General features: G+C 45.3%; 1 protein-coding gene across 1 annotated transcript in view; it reads right to left on the bottom strand.

Annotated features, from left to right (window-relative positions):
- Positions 1 to 983: 983 nt before the first annotated feature.
- The window catches only part of Cachd1 (cache domain containing 1), a 220,649-nt gene continuing 198,630 nt past the window's right edge, over positions 984 to 23,002 (bottom strand). The window contains exons 18-27 of the mRNA XM_021160262.2: positions 22,351 to 22,450; positions 22,145 to 22,261; positions 17,505 to 17,665; positions 17,105 to 17,191; positions 16,274 to 16,390; positions 14,775 to 14,926; positions 12,852 to 13,013; positions 11,616 to 11,693; positions 10,881 to 10,982; positions 984 to 2,742 (exon numbers count right to left, since the gene is read on the bottom strand). Coding sequence (XP_021015921.1) covers positions 2,504 to 2,742; positions 10,881 to 10,982; positions 11,616 to 11,693; positions 12,852 to 13,013; positions 14,775 to 14,926; positions 16,274 to 16,390; positions 17,105 to 17,191; positions 17,505 to 17,665; positions 22,145 to 22,261; positions 22,351 to 22,450 — 1,315 coding nt within the window. The 3' untranslated portion in view covers positions 984 to 2,503. The remainder of the gene's footprint in view (positions 2,743 to 10,880; positions 10,983 to 11,615; positions 11,694 to 12,851; positions 13,014 to 14,774; positions 14,927 to 16,273; positions 16,391 to 17,104; positions 17,192 to 17,504; positions 17,666 to 22,144; positions 22,262 to 22,350; positions 22,451 to 23,002) is intronic.

The following is a 23,002-nucleotide window of genomic DNA, read 5'->3' as shown; positions in this document are numbered from 1 at the left end:
AATCCGCCCGCTTCTGTCTCCCAAGTGCTGGGATTAAATGTGTGCTCGATCACTGCCTGGTGAGAAGTGGGTTTCTTAACAAGAGAGTCTCAACTATGACAGGAAAAACTAGATAGAGAAGGGCCCTTTTCAGGGAAGACAGAAACTTACGTACAACCCTGACAAGCTAAGTTGACCATCTTACACTAAGGAAGCGGATAGGAGGAGGAGCTATCTATGCTTTTACTTAGTAGAGAGAAGGCCTCACCAGGCTACTCAAACTTTGGATCCTCTTGCTAAGTTTAGCCTGTAAAGCCTAAACCACTACACAGGGAGGATTTACTTGCTTTCAAATGTTTGTTCTTTTTCATTATTTTTTATTTTTATTAGGTATTTTCTTTACTTACATTTCAAATGTTATCCCCTTTTGGTTTTCCCCTCCAAAAACCCTCTATCCCCTCCTCCCTCCCTCTGCTTACCAACCCACCCACTCCTACTTCCTGACCCTGGCATTCCTCTACACTGGGGCATAAAGCCTTCACAGGACCAAGGGTCTCTCCTCCCATTGATGACCGACTAGGCCATCCTCTGCTACATATGCAGCTAGAGCCACGAGTCCACACCATGTGCTTTCTTTGATTGGTGGTTTAGTTCCTGGGAGCTTGGGAGGGGGCGGGTATTGGTTAGTTCATAGTATTGTTCCACCTATCGGGCTGCAAACCCCTTCAGCTCCTTAGGTCCTTTCTCTAGCTCCTTCATTGGGGACTCTGTGCTCAGTCCAATGGATGGCTGTGAGCATCCACTTCTGTATTTGTCCGGCACTGGCAGAGCCTCTCAGGAGACAGCTATATCAGGCTCCTATGTTTGTTCTTTCTTTTAGCATATCAATATCCTCACATTCCTTTGTGCGTTTGAGATGGTCAAGAGGCCTGAAATGGTTTAGAGCATTGGAAAGATGTCTAGACCGCAGGGTAAGAAACAGCACGTCCAATACCAGCAGCCCCTTGACTGTCCATTGCATACAGTTTATTTCACTAGACTGCAACTTTATACACAGTATGAAGGGCTTTCCAGGGAGCACATATATAGTTTACTTTCTGTAGTGCTGAGGACCCAATTTTTATTTTTTACAGTATATCATGATACCCTATCATTAAAACATTATTTGGTGATTTTTTTCCAACTATATATAAAGGGAGATTTACACACACACGGCGCAAAGAACATCTTCATAACATATTTGAATCACAAAGCGTGGATCTAAGAGACACCACTGGAATTAGAACACTACTTTAAAATCCCAATGCCCCACGTCCGAGTAGCCATTTGATGAAGCCCCGTAGAAGCCAAAAGCAGTTTGGTGGATCCGTGGCAGCAGCTTGGAGCTGTGATTTCAAAAGAAATCTTTTAAGAACCACAATTTCACAATTTTAAAATGTCTCCCTTTACCTGTTTTATATTCTCAGAGTGAAAAAGAAGACATCTTAAAATTTATAGTCTTTAAAACAAAGAGAATAAACCCATGCCTCCCTAAACTGGAAGGCTACGGTTATAATAGTAGATTTCGTAGAAACCTAAGGAAAACCATCACATGGGAGGTGGAAATGAATTCTAAAGGAATGAAGTTTCTTTGAAAACATCTTAGATCACTGCCCCTCGAAAGAGGGGACACTATCACAGATGACATTTTTTTCTAGGAAGTGACGTAAATAAGCCAGAGAAAGATTTCTTCATTTCCCCAATTTCTTTCCTTTCCTTTCCTTTCCTTTCCTTTCCTTTCCTTTCCTTTCCTTTCCTTTCCTTTCCCTTTCCTTCCTTCCTTGTTTGTTTGTTTGTTTGTTTGTTTGTTTTGTGGATGAGGGCAGTGGGCAGATCACCAGTTAAATAAGAAACACAACTCCTTAATCAGAGAACCACATCGCACACAACAGCCAGGGTGAAGGCCGAGAATCTCTCAGTTCCTTTCCCCTCCCACAAAGTTTGAAAGTTCAATAAATAGTAGAAAAATAATCCTTTACTTAGAAATTTTGAGATGCATCGTTTAGAGCCCAAGGTGAGCTCTGTACAGTTATGGTGGTGTCTAGGTACCGCTAGGAAACACGGGAGTTCGTCCAGCGGCTGGTGGCATCTGGCGTGCCATGTTCATGGGCCTCGGCTCCAGCTTTCTTCCAGTTAAGGGACTGAGTGCTTCTGGTGCTGGGAGCACTCCTCTGGCTCAGTTCCCCCTATGTTTGTTTGTGTTGGCGGTGTGCCTACTGTCCCATTCCATCATGGCAGGTCAGTTCATCAGGCTCCCCCTCTGTCACAGAACCAGCATCAGATCCCCACAAACAGGACTTTGTGGTTCCAGTTTTTCAACAAGCCAGCGGGCAGCAAACCAGTGGAACCACACTGGACGAAGTGCGTCACGTGACAGGGCTGTATGCCGGCTCATGCCACATGACAGGGCCGTATGCAGGCTCATTTCTTCGCAGAGCATTCTGTGTCACGCAGGGCCACTCTGCTCCGGGAGGCGAGAGGGTTGTTAGCACTCAGCATCCACAGTGTGCACTGTCACAGCCGCCTGCAGGTGGTGGCTGTGATGGAGATTTGGGTGGTGTGGGCGGTAGTGGTGGAACTTGTGGCTCAGCAGGGCTGCAGTCTGAGGCGGGGTGTCCAGGTCCAAGTCGTCATCATGGTTCCCTACGTCCACCCCAGCTGACAAAGGGTCATTGTTGCATGGAGGGTTCTCACTGTCTTCCTGTGGGCTCATGGTGCTGTACCCTAGAAAAGGAACAACATGGCCTCAGGACACAGACCAGACTGGCTAAGATGGGCGTGCAGCCCAGTGCTAGCAACACTTAGGTGCCAACATCTGCACATCACCAGCAGATGCTGAAGTATTTTGATGTTATGGAGAGCTAGAGAAAACAGGGTTTGCTTGTTTTTCCTAAAAATGATTAACCATAAATATACAACCATATTAAACAGCAGAGAAAGTAGGGGGAGAAACAAGAGTCATTACTCCAACCCGCCAGGCCTGACAGCCCCACTGTGAAATCACCCCATACACCCAGTTATCTGTAGGTATCATCCTGGCACATGTCTCCAGCAAAACACAGGTCAGTGATTCCAGCTTAACAGCTAGGCTCTCAAAGCCCACTGTAGTAGGGAGGTGGCCAGAGAATGGAAGGAACTGATCCAAGGTTCTAGCACGTAATGAAACATCAAATTTCCATCTAAGCCAGAACACCTAGAAAGGAATCAACGATTCTCTGTGTGAGCCGGCTCACTGTGTTTAAAGATTCATCTCTTTCAGTATTCTAAGTAATACATGTTTTAAAAGAAAATACCTTAGTTGATCAAAGGGGTCCTTTCCAAGAACCATGACATGTTTTTAAATATTGAAGAAAAAAAAAAACCACACAAACCTCTTCTAACTGTTTTGAGAAGTGACAGCTCATTAATAGTTTCTGGGCGCCTCAGTGTCAATCAGCCCTCACCCATGGGTAGGGACTAGTCACATTTGTGAGTGCAAAATTGATGTGCTTGCATTCAGCCAAGCAGGATGCACGGTGTGGTTGAAAATGCCTGCTCTGTGCAAATGTAATAAAGGCAAGTCTAGGTCCTTAGTAAAACATAACTCATAAAGCGGGGAGAATTGTTGAGCAACCCCATGCAGAGGGTGTTCACTGGGCATCTCTTAGGTACAGGTCACTCTGCTAAGTGACTTGAGGTACTTCCCAGCCAAAATCTTGATCCCGCAGAGGGAGATAAGCCACCAGTGTTTGAGACAGGCAAGAGCGCAGGCCACTGGCTCACTCTTTTACTGTGGGCCACATTAGGGTAGGGGGTGACAAGTGAAATAGACTATCTCCCTTCCTTAGCGACTCAAATTGAGTAGGAGAGATGCTTCCTCGAATGTAGAGCATGGTGAACGATAGTGGTGAGGTTCCCCTGAAAGCAAGGTGGACTAACTGATCCTGACTAAAGGAATGAGGAGGGGTCACCCCACTTTAAATGGGTGAGTAAGACTTTGGCGAAGTGATCCAAGGAAGGAGACGGAGGCCAGCCCCAGAAGCAAGGAGCTGTGAAGTGATTCCTCTACTGCACGCCTTGGACATGTGTTAGAAAGTAGCTGGACTGCAGGGACGTGAGAGGTGGACAGGTAAATTAGAATTATTGCATGATGTGTATGCTGGCATAGACAATAGGCACACGGTCTCCCTATAAATGGCCAGCCATGAATAGCCTGTGGTCAGAGAGACCTACTGGCAGTTTGGAGGATGGTTGAAAGGGCAAACAAGAGACAAAGGAAGTCACTGCACAGCCCACTGAAGGATATGGGAAAGTGGGACAGGGCCGATTGTAGAGGTTGCTAGGCAACCAGGTATGGGTGGTTCTATAGTAAGGCAACTGGCTATAACTCGAGTCAGTATGATGGCAGAGGAGACCTGGGGAATCCCCTAGTGTCACCAAAGCATGACTTGTTTGGGACCATCTTGATGCTGAGAGCCTGGTGTACACACACAGACACACATACAGGGTCATCATCCTTTAGAGGGACATTTGGGGGTCTCTTATCAGATATTTACATTATGATTCACAACAGTAGCAAAATTACAGTTATGAAGTAGCAATACAATAATTTTATGGTTGGGGGTCACCACAACATGAGGAACTGTATTAAAGGGTTGCAGCCTTAGGAAGGTTGAGAACCACTGCCTTAAAAAGGATTGGCTACCTTGGGGAAATGGTAAAAAGCTGGGCCTGGGGAAAGCAGGCAAGGCTGCTTGCTGGGTAGGGAGGTTGAGGCTAGGCTGAAAATGCTAGTTGAAACCACCAGCACTTAGTGGCAGGTACTGGGGGGTGTATTGACACTTGTCAATACAATCTGAGCAGAAGCCAGGTACTCAGAGAATTGGAGGCTGCATCCCAGACCTCAAGTCCATGGTGGACAGTAATAGCGCTTAAAGGTGGAGAAGCACCTAACATCAAGACGTTGTTCCTGGGAAGAAGCAGAGAGCTTGGGGCCAAATGGACCTACCAGGTAAAGGGGTTAGAGGGCTTGACATCCCTGTAGATGGCCCAGGTTTCTAGATTCAGTGGTCGAGGAAACAGTGACACCTTTATCCACGTTTAAGTGATAGAGGGCAGGGCTAAGACTACATTGTGAGATGGGAGACCAGACTCTTGAAAGATGCTAGACATATGTCCAAACCACACTGTCCTTTGCATATCAAGAAGGGTGTCAATTAGCAAAGCATTTAAGCTGTTTGCCTAGATGCCACCCAGGTGGATCTCATCTCTGGTCACTTCCAAGTGCCACAGTAAGGGACTGATCATTTATTTAGCAAACCCAGTGTAAGTTCCCACCTTCTCAGATCCTACTGCTATGCTTAATGCTTCTCTGTGCCTTAGGTCTTCTCCAGTAAGTCTTCCATGCCCATCCCCCGACCTGCCTCAGGTCTTCCAAGCCACCTGGGTTTGGTGTTCCTTTATCACTCTGCATGGCATTCTGTGATTACCATATTATACTGAAAACAGGTTCTTTGTTGACAGATTACCCCATTGTTTTGGTTTATTATTTTTGGAGATATGGTCTTGCTACATAACCCAGGCTAGCCCGGAACTCACTAAATAGCCCAAAATCCTCCTGCTGTGCTTCACATGCTGGGGTTAAAGATGGTCACTGCTTTGCCTGGCTAGCCAATATTTCTTATTTGCTGCCTCTGCACTCCTAGCATTGAACACAGTGCCTCACCCAAAGGAGATACTTCACAGCAAAACCAGCCAGGTCCGCAGGTACAGATCTGTAAAGGCATCTTAGAAACGGAGGCAGGAAGATACAGGTTCAAGGCTGGTCTGGGCTACAGAGCAACTTGAAGGCCAACTTGAGCAACTTAGATTCTGTCTCAAAATAAAGTTAAAAAGGGCCAGGAAGATACCTCAGTGGGAAACACTTGCTTGGCATATACAAGGCTTTAGGATCAGTCCCCCAAACTCTCAAAACAAGCAAGCCTTCACACACTATAACTCCCCAAGTAATGACATCCATGTGTTTTCTGTTCCCTGTAGCTTTCCCTAGCACGCCAAACACTAGTCTCATATAATGAGGAAGATTTGGAAATCCATTTTTTCCTATTCCATAGTTTTTAGTCCAGAGATATTCTATAACTATTTGCCTCATTGTGTTTGGATTAGAGATTTCCCCAGAGGCTCTTGTGTTGGAGGCTTGGATATTGTTTATTGTGCTTTGGGAAGGGGCTCAACCAAGATGGCTCCAACCTCATCTGTGGACTGATCCCTGGATAGATTCAAACCATGCAGCATTAGTAGGAGGAGGTGGGAAGTAGGTGGTGGGGTCCAGTTAGAGGAAGTATGGACCTGGAGACTCGACCTGGAAAGATGTACCTCACCCACCAGGAGGCCATCACTGTTTGCTTGGCCGGGGCCCAGGAATAGCATGATGGTTGGCTAAGCACAGACTGAGACTTGTGAAACTGTGAGCCAAAAATATAGTTTCCCTCTCAGATGGCTTCTCCCAGCATCTGCAAGTGATGAGAAGTGTGCACCGACACGATTCATTCACTCCACACTTTCCGAGTATTTAATTACATGAATGGGAATCCTCAGGGCACAGCCAGTGGCAGAGCACCAGGTGAAACAATGCACGCCCTTTTCTTTCTCTTTAAGCCTGCTTTTGTGGGTGTATGTGGTTGTCGTGTGAGAATGGGTGTGTACGTGTGGAGGTCAAAGGACAATCTCTAGTGTTGGTCCTTACCTCCTCCTTTGTTAGAGGTAGGGTCTCATTTGCTGCTGTATACACCAGTCTAGCCCTCCCACAAGCTCCCGGGGATTCTCCCATCTCCACCTCCCATTTGACGATGGGAAAGAACTCTGGGCTTATAGATGGGGCTATTGTGCCTGGCTTTGTGTAGGTTCTATGGAAACTCAGGTCCTCACCCCTTGTGCAGCAAGCGCTTTGCAAACCACAGAGCCTTCTCCTCAGCCCACAGACACATTTTCTCATCCAACAAATAACCATTTACTCGATGCCAGGCAGTTGTGCTGTGTACGGAGAACTGCGAGGGATCACGGAAAAAAATGCTATCTGAACACAAAGGACTCTGGCAGCAATTGCAAAGGCATATGTAGAAAAGCATCTATGGAGATCGCCTCAAGTAAGAGCCACACTTTAGGAATGAGCCCAGGCACCCACGAGGAACAGAAGACCAAACTTGGCTTCTGTAGTTTGGCATTCTGCTTATGTGTTTACGTTCCACTTCCCGAGACACTGCTACTTGGGAAAACGCAAGGTTCCTTCAGGGACTCACTCGCCATCTAGTGGCCACAGGCAGTAACTTCAGGAGGGTAGTTCCAGACTATGTCTGCTTTTGACTAGGTTTTCTTTCGTTCATCATTTGTCTTGGAAAAAAAGTAACTTGGGAACTGCCAAGGATGAGGGAGAAATCCCATTTTCAAAAAGAAATGGTTGCCTAGCGATCGCACACACACACGCACACATACACGTACATACACACGCATGGAAAAATTATTTGTCTAAACTTGGTTGTGGAGTTTCTAATGAGGAAGTAACAGCAATATAAACTCACAAGGAGCAAATAAACACATGCTGGCTGCCATTTTTCAACTTAAAAATAAGCCAGTAGATACCAGACAGAACTTGCTGTTTTCAAGAGAAATATGAGACAAAGCGACAGACGCACGGTTACAATGCTGTTTAGTAAGTAGCTCAACTTGAAAGGCTCATATGCTGCCGACAAGAACAAACACTTTTAAGTTGTCTTAGGATATTGATGAAAGTGGGGTTGGGGTATTCTCAACACAGAGTATTTGCCTAGCATGTACCAGGTTGTAGTTTTCATTCCCAGCACCAAAGGTAAAAAGCCTTACGCTTTAAAACATGTCCTCATGGACTATCTCTAACAAGTTTCCAAGCAATAGCAAATTTTCATTCTAGGAACACCATCACTACGCAGCTTACCAGGGACCTAGGTGTTTAGCACTCTAGCATACGCATGCGTGTGTGCACACACACGCACACACACACACACACACACACACACACACACACATTCAGCATAACATAGAATCCTGGCACTGCTTTTTCCTGAGCTCCAGCCCTTCCTCGGATCATGAACTACTTTCCCTTTCTCCTTTGTTCACTCCAGGAGTCTCTCTCCTTCCCCCATCTATGGATCTAGGAACACATCTATGCGTCATTTCTGGGTTCCCTTAGAGTATTAGTAGGGAGGGGAGAGCACAGGTATAAGCCTGAGCCCACCACTCCCACCGTCCCATGCCCTTTAATCTTCTCAAAGACTTTACCAGGTAGAAATTTTATTCCTGTTATTTATGTATGTATTTATTTGAGACAGAGTGTCCCTGTGTAGCCCTGGCTGGCCTGGAACTTGCTGAGGAGTAGATCAGGTTAGCCTCCACATCACAGGATCTGCCTGTCCCCGCATCTAGAGTTCTGGGATTAGATGTGTATTATCACAGCTGGCTATTCTACTTTTAAGAATCAGGAAACTAAGGACTAAAATAGCTCGCTAGAGTCTCAACAAGAGGCGATAGACTCTAAAGTGAACTCATTCTTGCCTCGAGGGTGTCCCCCAGCCCCACATTGTCCAGTGCACAGGACACGCCCAGTACAGGTATGACACAGGGGACCACCACTCAGAACCATGTTGACAAAACAATCAATTCTATTTTCTCCCTTAATGTGCATGTAGACTTTATCCTGCTGGCATGACAGGGCCATCCACTTGATGGGTCACTTTTGGTGTCATGCTGTATAGGTTCAAGGATACGACAGCCTATTGTTAGGCTCCATTGATTTAATGATGTATTTTAGATCTGGGCGCCATCAACACTTTGCACTTTCTTTGGTGGTGTATTCTGTCTGCATGAGAAACTATTTTTTTTTATTCCTTGGGGATAATAGAAATCCAATTAGTGAGAGGTGAGCGACTGTGAGTCCTTTGCTGCCTCACTGGCTCAGGTACTCATACTTCACGGGGCACTTTACCTAAGCTGCTGCTTCGTGCTATATCACCAAGACAGTGGAAGGAACTGGGAAACACATCGTTACTCCAGATCCTAATTTGGTATGGATGCCACGGGAGAGGGAGAGCTGAGAGCTGGTGTTTCTGCTGAATAAGAAATTATTTCTGCTGAACTTTAGTAGCCCTGGAACCTGCTTTAGTATTCAAAAGAGAAGGCACAGGATGACCTCGCAGAAGAACTTACGCAGGCTCAAAGGATTCTTTTGTTGGGGGTGGGGTGGGGGGGATAGGGGAGGCAGGAAGCCAAGAAACTGAAAAATTTAAGTTCTGCCTCTGTTCTCCATAGAAACCCGAAGGTTCTATTTAGTCTGTGGGAACAATGTCATTCAAAGCTCAATACACAGCCTCTGATTTACCAGGCTGGGCTGCAGCATCTCACATCATCCAAGGGATGATTGCATCCCTGAGGTGGTGTCAGGGGACTATTGGTTGCTTGGAGCGATGTCATCTTCTGTGCTTTTTGCATACAAATAGAGATACAGTGTTCTTTTCAGGATAGGTGTGGGAAAAGCCAAGTTTTTTAAAAAAAGGTTTAAGTAATTATCTAAGCATATTCAAAGACTTAGCTAGCTTTAACCATAAAAGCATTCTTTTCCTTGGGTTCTGTTTTTGGTTGATAGTGGCAGTGAGGCTCAGACCTGACACACCTGCTGTTCCAGAGACAATAAGCAACGAGACACCAAGAATGTGAGAAGCCCTGCACTGTGGCTGATGTTTGAGAGAGGACGTGGGACTTCCCAAGACATGGGTCAGTGCAAATGGTTGTTCTTTTTTTTTTTTTTTTTTTTTTTTAAATATTTTTATTACATAATTTCCTCAATTACATTTCCAATACTATCCCAAATGGTTGTTCTTAATCAAAGCTTTTGAGCCTGGAAGACATGGCCAGAGATGGGGATGGACAATGCTAGAAGACAGCCTAGATTTGTCTAGGACCCAAGAGTATGATACTGACACTGGCCCACCAGCAACAGGAGGTCCTGGGACCTAAGGGACCACACCTTTAGTGACAGACACACATATACACCCCATTAGAAACATTATTTTGGAAAGTTCTGGGAACTCTGGGAGATGAGACCTGGATGAAGGAAGTGGGTCATTGATGATTGCTCCTGATTTATATTACCCTGACTATTTTCTGGTGTGTGCCCCCGACTCCATCCACCCCGGCTAGGATGGTCATAGCTGTCTTCTACGATTGCCCCTGCCACTATGATGATTTACTCAAGATATAGGCCTAAGCCATACATATGGTTGCTTAGCAACCAAACTGAACCTCTTAACCTTGAGCCAAAGGAATAATTCCTCCCTGAAGTTGTTTGCACCGGGTATTTGGTTACAGATATGAAATAAGTGTCAAAAAGGTCTCGATGAATTCAAGGCCAGCCTGGCCTACAAAGTGAATTCCAGGACAGCTAAAGCTATATAGAGAAGGAAAAAAAATGTACACTTATCTGTGTATGTGTGCCTGTACACTGTGGTGTGGGGCAGTCAGAGGTAACTTGGGGAAATCAGCTCGTTCCTTCTGTCATGTGGATTCCATGGATTGAACTCAGGTCATCAGGCTGCAAGAATCTCTACCCACTGAGCCATCTCACCAGCCCCCACCTTCTCGATGGAGAAAAACTTGAAAGCAATCTGTGTGGTCAGGGCCCTTTAGCTTGACACTTTTCTCAAACCATGTCATGCTTGGGTGTATCCTTTGGGGAGACTATGTCAAAATAAATTAGCTTACAAACAGAACAGGAGAAAGGGAGAGCCAGTCTGTGCCCGCCTCCCACAGCATAGCCCAGGCCTCCGGGAGCTCGAATGCCAGAGACCAGATCTTACCATGATCACTTTCAGTTCCCGAGCGGCCCCAGTAGCGTCGCCTCCTTTCTGGACTGTGTACGTGTCGCTCCATGACTGCAGCTATGAACCGGGTGTTGCTGACTGCAGGACGTCACGGACAATTAATGTCATTCCTGTGCCAGTGCCTTCATTGTTCAACCCCCTTGCACTGAGCATGCCCACTCACTCACTTGTTGGAAGGGTTAGTCTTTCAGAAATTAGAATAAATAATTTTTTTAAAGAATCCTAAGGATGGGGGCGGGGGAAGCTGGCTTAGGGCTGATGCAGGGAGGGGCAGTCAGCTGCTTATCTCCAGCACGCACCAGCAGGCTAACGTCTAGGCAGCTAAAGGCCATGGGATTTCAACATCAACAGAAGTCTCTTTTAAGAAAGCAAGCACTTCCCCATTACTCTGAGATATGTACGCTAATTAGGGGACTAAAAATAATTTTTTTCTAGAAAGTTCTCTTTCTAAAACAACATGTTGGAAAAGTCATGGGGGAGAGGCTTTAGGTCAAAGAAAGTGTAAAAGATAACACCCCCCCCCCCAAAGGCTTTTGAGATATTCTGAAACAAAGCAGAGACCCGCATCTATTCCTAGTGAAAAGGGGAGGGAAAAATCTACCATGTCAAAGCTTCTGAAATTTTAATACAAGCCAAAAGGACATAAGAAAGAATATTTATTTTGGATTAGCCTCCCGCTGACACACGAGACAGGGGGTGGCAGATACTCACTGATGCCTCTGTCTTCATGACTGTCATCGTCTCTTTCATCTCTGTCATTCTCCAGGTTGGACATACGCACTGACATTTCTGTCCATCATTAGAAAGAGAGAAACATGACTATTTAATCAAACAAAACCATGGGCTTTAATACCCTGCTGAGTGCTGGTTTGATGGCTAGGTGACAGCATTCCGTCAAGAATGAGTTCAGGGCAGAGGATGGAGGAGAGTGGTAGAAAGCTCTCCTCAAGTGTGCTGGGTTCTATCTCCAGCCCCTCATAAAATAGAATAAAATAGAATAGAATAAAATAAAATAAAATAAAATAAAATAAAATAATGAGCTTGCAAGAGAATGAACAGATGCCTCTGTCTGTTACATGGGTGGGCAGAGACAAAGGAAGAACAAGAGAATAAGGGAAGAGCATCTAGAATCGTGTTCTGGAGGAAGAAGAAACGGGTGGAGGCCAGTTCATTGTTAATCTTCTATCAAGTGCTTAAGCAGAAGTGGGTCTGAAGCATTACTGGCTGAGCCGTTGAAAAGGCTGCAGAGCTGCATACAGGTGCAAGGCCACACTGGATGCGGCCACCCTGAGTCTAGCCAACTGTCAAGCAGGTATACCTCTCTTTGTGGCTATGCTGTGTCAGGTCTGTTGTCATAGCAACATCTAACACCAACTTGTCACTAGTCCTACAAGCTGAGTTAAGTGGACAGGACAACTGTGAGTTGAGTTTACTTTCACAAAGGGCAGGCTGACATATCTCTGGGGACTTCGGGAAGGGTGGGACTGGCTTTGAGTACAGATGGCAGACTCAAGACTCTGGCAACAAGGTCACGAATATAGGCCAACTTTTTTATAGTTTGCTTCGATGATTTATTCTGTTTGGAAAGATCTGATTATTCTAATGTACAGGAAGGCAATTGGATAGATTCAAATTCTTGCTCATAATGATCTGGAGGTCTCTGATTCGCTTGGGTTCAGACCTGCAAGGGCAGCATGCTGACACACTGTTGGTCAGCACCCTAGCTGCCCAGTTCAAGTAGGCCACAGAGTATGTGAGGGATGAGGATGTCGGCAGCATCTGGAAAGAGCCTGGTATTTTCTGGGTAATCAAAATGGGGCATGTGGAATTTAGACACTAAGTTAGAAAGCAGGCTTTGGGGACATCAGATGTCACGCTGCTCTATGATTTCTGAGAGGCCTAGTCAAATCGCTGCTCAACAACCTCCAAGAGGCTTTCTGCACTCACCTTGAGCAGCAAGAGGTGACATGTGCTGGTGGCTGCGGCGATGGATCTGGTGGCGGTAAGCATACACGGCAAGGACCAGCACCATGATGCAGCCCATGATGCCTCCGGCCACAGGGCCCACCGGAGCACTCTTAATCATGTTTAGTGTGATCACCTCATCACCTGCAGAGAAGAAGTGAATGGATGTGTCGTGTCAGCATCTCACAAGTGCAGGGAGAGGTGGGCATGGAGCAAGCGTGGTGGGAGGGAAAGGAGAAGAGCAGAAGGGTTTGGTGGATAGCGGTGCTATGCTCTAAATTCCTCACTGACACACAAGAATGTGGGAGTGGAAGCTTCGTTTCATTCCTGATTCTTAAATGTTGGTTGCTACACAGAGCAAGAGCACCGATACTAAGGGCTGCTGCAAAGAGTGAACAGATGAAAACTGCTTACACACACGCATTGCCATTGCTGATGGAGTCCTGGCTACCCCTCAAGAGGCAACAGCACCTAGCAGAGAAAGGTGAGGTGGGCTTCTTGGAAGGACACATGAACTAAGGGATATGAAGTACATAAGTCTGTGTTTCACAGACCAAGTTGCAGAGGTGTGGCCTCCTGGAAGCACGGACAATACCCCTTTGGAGTATATTTGTGTGAACTGTGCCCTTATCTGGTTCAGCAGCAACACAAGAACTCAAACCCACATCCCCATAGGAGAGAATCTAGCCGCCCTTCAGTCAGGGCAAATGTGTAGACATTTAAAAGCAAGGTACAGGGCTGTAGAGACGGCTCAGCTGTTAAGAGCCCTGACTACTCTTCCAGAGGTCCTGAGTTTTATTCCCAGCAGGCACACGGTGGCTCACAACCATCTGTATTTGGAATTGGATGCCCTTTTCTGGTGTGTCTGAAGATGACAACAATGTACTCCTATATACAAAATAAATAAATAAACCTTAAAAAAATGCAAGATACAGATGGTCCCTAATTTGTGATGATTTGACTCATTTGACACCGTCATGATGGTAAAAAGTAATGAAGCATTCAGTAAAAAACGGCTTGGGCTTTGGAATCTTGAACTCTCCTTGGGCTTGTAACATGGAAGATAGGGATTCTCTTGATGCAGGTTATGGCAATTCCCAATCAGCCCTGGGCTCACAAGGGTTAAAAAACCAGCACGCTGCAGTGAACTGTTCTGTTAAGTTATTTAACATTCAGCAGGCTGAGTGTATTAAAAAAACATTTTGACATTTTTTTTTCAACCCATAATAGGTTTATGGGGTCACAACTGTATACCAAGATGAGAATCGTCTACATTCACTAGTGACTTAGATACAGTGACTCAAATTTGCCAGCTAAGAGCAAGGGCATGCTGCTGATTCTGGGAAGACACTGGAAAAAAAAAATCCAATGATGAATAGACTCTTTGGTAGTATCTTCAAGAACTGGTGACCTGATCCCAGGGGGCTCTTCATATGGTGTCTTTGTCCATACCCTAAGCTGCTATAGCAACCCTAAGCTGCCTTGGCATCTGCTGACCTCATTGCCCTAAACAGTGGTGGGTAGCTGAAACCTCCCACCTTGGAAAGGGAAGGCTCGGGGATGAACTAGCACACCCCAGGCAGGCCCTGTGCTCTGACAGCTGGGATGCACATCCAAGCGGACTCGAGTTCAGCCATGTGGAAATCAGGCCAGAGTTTCTCAAAGTCAGCTTCGTGGGAATGAATTCCAGGCTTGCAAACTTTGGCAGCATGGTTGGCTGCTCACGGCACAGAGTGTGTAGCCAGCTCTGAAGGTAATTATCTGCCTTGGGCTTTTTTTTTAACTAAGGATGACTGGGCAAACGAATCAGGGAAGTTGGGCAGAGGATGATTAATTTTGGTCCCAGGATACAGGCAGAAAACTGCATTCAAGAGTCAAATCACCATGGATCACTAGTCAACATACCGATGGCTCCCATGTCATCAACATAGGGACTTTTGGCTCCCACGATCCCCCCGAAGCATTCTTTCTGGGGCGCACAGTAGGATTTGTCCAGGTGAGTCTTTCCATCACTGTCCACCACACACCATTCGCAGTCCAGCACACCGAAACAGTCCCTGGCAGGTTGACAATGTTTAAGGAAGCAGTATGAGCAGGAGGGCGGGTAAGTTAGCCTTTAGTCGGACCCCAGCTTTACTTCTGCTCCGAATGGCTGCCTGTCAAGCCCCTTTCCTTGTCAAGTGGGGAGAGCAGTTCTTTACCCGGGGGTGGCTATTGCATGCCTCTCGGCCACATGACAATGAGAGAAGGCCAAGTATTCTCTGAGTTACCTTACAACCTCCACGTGGGAATTAGTGTGGTCTTATTCAAAGTCATCTCAGAAGATCAAAGGCCAATGGCCCCAGGGTTGCTTGGTTATGGTCTAACGTGCCCCACATGAGTGGTCATTATGTTGGTTTTTGTTGGAAGAGGAAGAAATAATAGAAAAATACAGGAAAAGAGTAGAAGAGTAGCCAGTCTGTTTAAAAGAGCTTTCCTAACAGCCAGTCTCCTGAGCTGCGTGCATAGTGAGGCTCTTAAAAAAGGACACTGGTGGCAGTGCTACCTGCTCCTAAATGTAGCATGACAACCCATGCCAATCAGTGCCTGGGTGACCCTTTCCTCAGCCCGACCAACGACGAGGCTGACATGCCCTCCGTGCCCTCGCTTTGCCTGATCCACATGGTAACCAGGAGGCAGAGGGAGGGCATCCCCTCCTCCAGATCTGCCATCACCTCTGCCCCATGCCTAGTCCAAAACACCCAGACGGTAGCAGCCTGCAGCAGGGGACACAGGGCTGTTAGTTCTCAGAACTGCCCTGGAGCAGATCTGTTTTCAGAGAAGGGAAAACATTAATGAGTGCTGCAATACTTCCCTGAGAAGCCTTGATGGCTGCTGGGTCCTGTTTGGAAGCCCAGCAGATCCTAATCCCTCGCAACATCTCTTGCACTTTGCTTATTGAAACAAAAGGACCTCATACACACAGCAGAGGCCCTTCTCAGCCTAGAGCAAAAGTCAAAGACCTGTAACCAGCGGGAATGAAAGATTTCATCTGGGAGACATAAGGCTCATGGTGTAAGAACCATACTAGCTCCCCACAAAGGACATCTCCTTAAAGCATGAAGGATAGGGAACCAAGCACTGGCTGCAGAGGCTCAGTGGGGTTGCTAAGCACTGATCTCAAGATAGTCTCTCTCTCTCTCTCTCTCTCTCTCTCTCTCTCTCTCTCTCTCTCTCTCTTTCTCGTGTGTCTGTGTGTGTGTGTGTCAGTTCTTGATACAGGGTTTCTCTGTATAGTAGCCCTGGCTATGCTGGACTCACTTTGTAGATCAGGCTGGCTTCATGCAGATTCCCCTGCCTCTGCCTCCCGAGTGCTACGTTAAAGGCATGTCCCACCACGCCCAGCTTTCAGGGAGGTCTCTTACCCACTTTCCATCCTCTGGTTACATCTGCTGTTGACACACTGCTGCAGGGCATCTTGCAGGCCTGGGTCGATAGCCGTGTATGTCACTGGCTCCTGATGAACCTCGCAGCTTGGGTTTCTATGCAGGAAACAAGTTTGGAGGTTAGGGTCAATGGCACCCATATTCCAAACACCTAGGTCCTTGATAACCTCAGACAAATCTGAGTTTTTATATTTGGTGTAGGTTGCTTTGCCACTCAGTGAGACCTTGGGTTAACTACTGGATTGCTTAATTTGTTTATATTTGTGTACAATAGAAATAATATATGTGCTCATATGCGCATGCATGTGCGCGTACACACACACACACACACACACACACACCCCTACCTGAAGCTACAGCACCATGATCTGGCTAGATTGGTTGATCAGTAAGCCCTTGGGAATCTTCCTGCCCCTTCCTGGATTGTTAGGGTTACAGGCACATGTCACTGCCTGGCTTTTACAGGGCTGTGGAGACTTGTACTCAGTCCGCATGTTTGCACGACAGGAACTTTACTCACCATCTCCTCAGCTTTAATATAGCAATGCATTCTTAATACTTCACAGCATATTTATTTGAACCTCAAGGCAGACATTATTTGAAATCTGGCTTACTGACTAGGTTCCGCATTAGAACAAAGCACTTTTGTACACTCTTAACCCAAAACAAATCTATAGAAAACATGATAATAACATGGAGCTTATACACGTACATACATTTGTACATGTGTATATGCATACATACAAATATAAATTCATGCAGGCACACACATAAACACACACACACATCACATCACTTTTTTTTTTTTACCTGTTCTCTGCATTGGTGAGGTTGCCAGTACACTCATTGACCTCCAGGGGGCACTCACAAGGACATTCACATTCATTTTGCTCCATTCTGAAAAGCAAACAGAATTACTAGTCAGAGGTAGATGTCAGCAGAATATCATACACACACCAGGGGATTAAGATTTAAAAAAAATCCTTTGTGAGTTTTACAGTCGACGGTGAAAGTGAGGCCGTGGATGAAGATTTAAATAGCATTTGGCCTGAACCGGCAGCCATGGTGACTGGGTCATGGGAACGGCACAGATCTAAAGGCTTCTGTAAACCTGGACTTCCCTTCCCCAGGACACATCCCCACCCCTTCTGCTCCAAATGCTTGGCATTGGTCAAAATATTAAACAGTCCAAGAACAGAATCCAGCCCACCGGTGGCAGTTGAGACAGAGACGGTCCACCATGCTGCAAGCACAGAAGGCAAGAGAGTCGCAGGTCTCATTGACGATGCCGACAAATGCGTTGGTTCCTGGGATTCTTGTCAGGCGGTACTTAGAACAGTGGCTGCCATGTACAAGGTTCGTCAAATCCCCCTGTGGAAAAGAGGAAAGACTGCAGTGCAAAGACTTGCCTCAGCCTCTTTGGTGTTTTAAGACAAAGTTTCTCAGTGTAGCCCTGGGTGTCCTGGAACTTGCTTTGTTCTCACAGGCTGGCCTTGAACTCAGAGATCCTCCTGCCTCTGCCTCTCCATTGCTAGGATTAAAGGCGTGGGCCACCACCACCTGGCAACTTAGCCTTCTTGCAGAAAAGACAGAATACTTTAGATTGTGATTATTAAAGCATCACATGGCCACTGTTCAACATTTTTTAGTAATTTTAAAAGGTTTACTTTTATATGTGTGTGTTTTTGGAGGCTGGAATAGGGTGTTGGATTCCCGGGTGCTGGGAACCCAATTTAGGTCCTCTGGAAGAGCAGCCAGGGCTCATGACCACTGAGACATCTCTTGGTTTAAAAAGTGGCCTAGGGAGCATTGCTTGTTAAAAACCTTGCTTTCCTCACTTGGATGAGAAAAAAAATTACAGGTAATTCTATCAGTCCCATATAATTTTCATGTAATAGTTGGTATATATTATTTTTCATCTATACTTACATAAATATAAATTTTCATAGCTAATTTTATTATGCTTTTTTCTTTTTCAATTTTATGTGCATGGCTGTAGTGCCTGCCTGTGTCTGTGCACCATGCATGTGTCTCCAGAGGCCAGAAGAGGGCATCAGGTCCCCTGGAACTAGAGTTCCAGATGGCTGTGAGTAGCCATGGGAGTGCTAGGGATTGAACTCTTCCAGGTCCTCTGGCAGAGCAGGACGTGTTCTTAACAGCTGAGCCATCTCTCCAGCTACTAGTTTTATAATAAGAAAAAAAGATAACATTATTGTAGGTTAGTGTTAATATCACTTAGTGTGTGGGGAAATTAGCTCGACTTAGTTGAAGTAGAGAGAACCCACTGTGGGTACCACCATTCCCTAGATGGATCCTGGACTGTGTCAAAGGGGAATGGGAGTGGAATAGCAGAAAATGTTGATGCAACTATGCTCACGGGCTCTTGATCGTGGATGCAGTGTGGCCAGTTATAATAGTCTCCTTTGTCCTTGACTTCTCCAGCATGATAGAGGCCACCCTTGAGCTGTATGGCAGAACGAACACTTGGGCTTTCAGTTGCTTTTGTCAGAGTAGTAAATTTGTTTCAAAAGCAAACCTAATTAGCTACAAGCTGCACACTTGTTTCTTTTGGTTAACAAACCTTTCTGCTTCCTAGAATAAAATACAGAACATAAAGGTTCTCTGAGAGAAGACTGACTTCCTGCTTCTGCAACATTGAAACTGAACTAAGCCTCCTTTTTTCTTCATTCCATAGCTAGCAAATGTGATGGGCAGCTTCTAGGAGCACCACAAAAACTCAAAATCTGTATGATAATGTCATGTTATAACCATCCTTCTGCATTTGTATCAGATACCCTAGGAAAATTATTCCAACTCACACCAGAGTCTATGTCATTCATCTCTTAAAATGTTGGTGACCAGGAGTCCACATTCCAGGGTTGTGGCACAGAGAGGATTCTGGAGGAGTTTTGTCCAGTGTGGAAGACACTCTCTGCTAGGGCATGCAGTGATATGGCTTATTATGCACAAAGCTTCTGTACTGGCTATTTTTGTGTCAACTTGACACAGCTGGAGTTATCACAGAGAAAGGAGCTTCAGTTGAGGAAATGCCTCCATAAGATCCAACTGTAAGGCATTTTCTCAATTAGTGATCAAGGGGGAAAGGTCTCTTGTGGGTGGGACCATCTCTGGGCTGGTAGTCTTGGGTTCTATAAGAGAGCAGACTGAGCAAGCCATGGGAAGCAAGCCAGTAATGAAAATCCCTCCATGGCCTCTGCATCAGCTCCTGCTTTCTGACCTGCTTGAGTTCCAGATCTGACTTCCTTGGTGATGAACAGCAGTATGGAAGTGTAAGCCAAATAAACCCTTTCCTCCCCAACTTGCTTCTTGGTCATAATATTTGTTCAGGAATAGAAACCCTGACTAAGACAGCTTCACTATCAAGAATGCTTCAATGTCATTTAGGGAGAAAACTTCAGCTGTTAAGAAATTATCTACTGGGCTGGAGAGATGGCTTAGCAGTTAAGAGCACTGACTGCTTTTCCAGAGGTCCTCAGTTCAATTCCCCAAAACCACATGATGGCTCACAACCATCTGTAATGGATCCAATGCCCTCTTCCGGTGTGTCTGAAGACAGCTACAGTACTGTACTCGTATAAATAAAATAAATAAATCTTAAAAAAAAAAAAGAAGAAGAAATTACCTATCCCTGGTCTGTAAGATAGATCAGTGGGTGAAGGCACCTAGAACCCAAATTGACAGTCTGAGCTCCATCTTGCGGATCAACATGGCTAAGAGAGAGAACTGACTCCTGTAAGTGGTCTTCTAACCTCTATCTGTGTGTCCTATGTATGTCTGTGCACCCACACACGCTGCAACTTAAAAAGTAACAACAAAGAAATCCTCATTTCCATTCAACTAAAGCCTGCCTTTCAGTAGTATTTTCACTTCAACCTTGTGGCTTTGCCTGCCCCACGGCATTGTAGAAATGAACTAGATGCATAGAGAGAACCAGACTTTCATATAAACACTGTGCGAGCATTGCAACAGTGATGCTCAGTGGAGTAAGGTCCACGGGGTGGCGCTGTGGATGTGGTACTTCAAAACTCCTCCTTCCTGCTGGGAGATGTGTTTCACAGTCAACTTCATAATATTTTGTTTAAGATATTCAAGTTAATCCAGCATATTACAAATTATTATTTTTTTATTCTTTAGAAATTAATTTCTTTTTATTTTACATGTACTGATATCTTGGCTATATGTATGTCTGTATGGGGTGCTAGATCTTTGAGGATTGGAATTACAGACAGTTGTGAGCTGCCATGTAGGTGCTGGGAATTCAAACCCAAGAAGAGCAGCCAGTACTTTTAACTGCTGAGCCATATCTCTCCAGCCTTCAAAATTATACTGTACATTTAATGACTGAGATACATAAATGCCTATGTAAATTAACAACTTGTTTCCTGTGAATGAGTTTTTGAATGTTAGGTCTCGCACCCCTCACCCAGGGTTGTTCTTTTTTTTTTTTATTTTTTTAATTTTTTTTGTTTTTTGAGACAGGGCTTCTCTGTGTAGCCTTGGTGGCCTGTAACTCACTCTGTAGACCAGGCTGGCCTCAATCTCAGAAATCCACCTGCCTCTGCCTCCCCAAGTGCTGGGATTAAAGGCATGCGCCACCACCGGCTGGCCTTGGGTTGTTCTTTTTTAGCTAAGATCATTCACAAAATTTAAAGAATATATTAGATACTTAGCAGCAATTCAAATTCTGAAGAATACTCTAAGCTACAGAAACAAACATAACCGCTCTTTCAGGATGATTTCCAGAAAAGTCCCCATCTAACATGATGGGTGATGAGGACTTATGTAGGCTAGCTTTTGGGATTCAGGAAGCCAAATCATATCTTGGAGACAGGAATACACAGAACCACAGGCATTTGTACAGAGAATAGGAGCAGCCCTCAGCAGAAACTTCAAAGAGATGGGTTGGTGTGATCAATAGCCTTAGCCATCAAGTTGACTACATCTGGAATTAATTAAAACTCAGGTACACCTCTGAGGGATTTTTTTCTTAATTAAATCATATGAAGTGGGAAGATCCACTTCTAAGCTGGATATCTACTTTTACTCCACATCTTTTGAGGTAGGAAGATCCACTTTGACTCTGGGCCATATCTTCATGAAGGACATGGAAAGCTCTCTCTCTCTCTCTCTCTCTCCTTTTGCTTTCACTAGCAAGTCTATTCCTTCACTGCAGTTAGGATGTACTTTTTTGGAATTCCAGAATATACTAATGACTAGCTGAGACAACCAGCCTCAGGATCTGAACAGATCCTGGATTCTTGGACCTTCTGGTTGGTAGACAGCCATTATTGGACTAGCTGGACCAGAGCGTGTAAGTCGTTCTAATAAACCTTACTCTTTCTGTATATATTCACTGTAGAAATCCTATCCCTTTAGGGCAGTGGTTCTCAACTTTCCTAATGCTATTACCCTCTAATACAGTTCTTCATGTTGTGGTGACCCCCCCACCATAAAATTAATTTCATAGCTACTTCATAACTATAATTTGCTACTGTTATAAATTGTAATGTAAATATTTGATATGCAAGATACCTGATATGCTACCCCTATGAAAAGGTCATTTGAGTCTCCAAAGGGGTCACAACCCACAGGTTGAAAACCACTGCTCTAGGGACCCATAACTAATACAGTTGGTGGATTAATCAAACCAGAGTACCAACCCTGTGACCTTCAGACAGTCCCTGTCCCATCCTGACCGTTTGTCCTATGATTATCACAGTGAGAGTGATAAATCCTTCCCCCAGCCCACAGTTCTGTGACTCCAAGGCAATGAAACATGAATTGGCATTATTCTGTCCACGAAGGAGCAGGCGCTTGCACACAGCTTACCACCAGGCTAGTGTTGAATTTGTAAGATCTCTGCACTGTCCGATCACTGAAGCTGTTACACAAGTTCTTCTTCACAAAGTTGGGATGGTTCAGGATATCATTTGCTACCAGGGGCTCCTGACAAGGCCACAAGACAGAAGACACATGTCACTTAACACACCCCAGGCTGTCACAGAATGGAACTGACCCTCTTGGCCAATGAATACCTTGTGGGTAATGTGTTGCTGCTCCAGAGGTGCATGACCTTTGGGGTCAACGAGGGTTGGATGAGCTACCAGATAGCCTCTGTCCTCCATTATGAAGCACCTGTATGAAACAAGCGATGTCTTTTATTCATATGAGCAGCTACCGTGCTTTCAGAACACTTACATATGCCTGCCTTAAACTGCATTTATCCAGACTTCTGGGGAGAAAAATAAAGGCAGGCTCACTGGCAAGTGGACACATTTTTTTCTGGAGGTGATGGGCTATCTGGCCTCCAGGTTATGGTAAGAACACATAGCTCTGTGGTCACCTATACATTTCATAGGGTGGTAGTTCTCCACCTTCCTAGTACTGCTACCCACTAATACAGTTCCTCATGTTGTGGTGATCCCCCAACCATAAAATTACTTTCATTGCTACTTCACATCTGTAATTTTGCTACTATTATGAATTGTAATGTAAATATCTGTGTTTTCTGATGGTCTTAGGTGACCCCATGAAAAGGTCATTTGACCTCCCAAAGGTGTCCCAACCCCTGGGTTGTGAACCACTGTCATGGAGGATGTGCCCACCCAACCCAACTGTGTGAGGAACATGAAATCTTTAGCAAAGATATTAGAAGGAAGAAGCTAGCTCCTCTTTCTTTCTTTCTTC

The sequence above is a fragment of the Mus caroli genome, chromosome 4 (assembly GCF_900094665.2).
Source record: "Mus caroli chromosome 4, CAROLI_EIJ_v1.1, whole genome shotgun sequence".
Lineage (NCBI taxonomy): Eukaryota > Metazoa > Chordata > Mammalia > Rodentia > Muridae > Mus > Mus caroli.
This window is presented reverse-complemented; position numbering and strand designations above follow the sequence as displayed.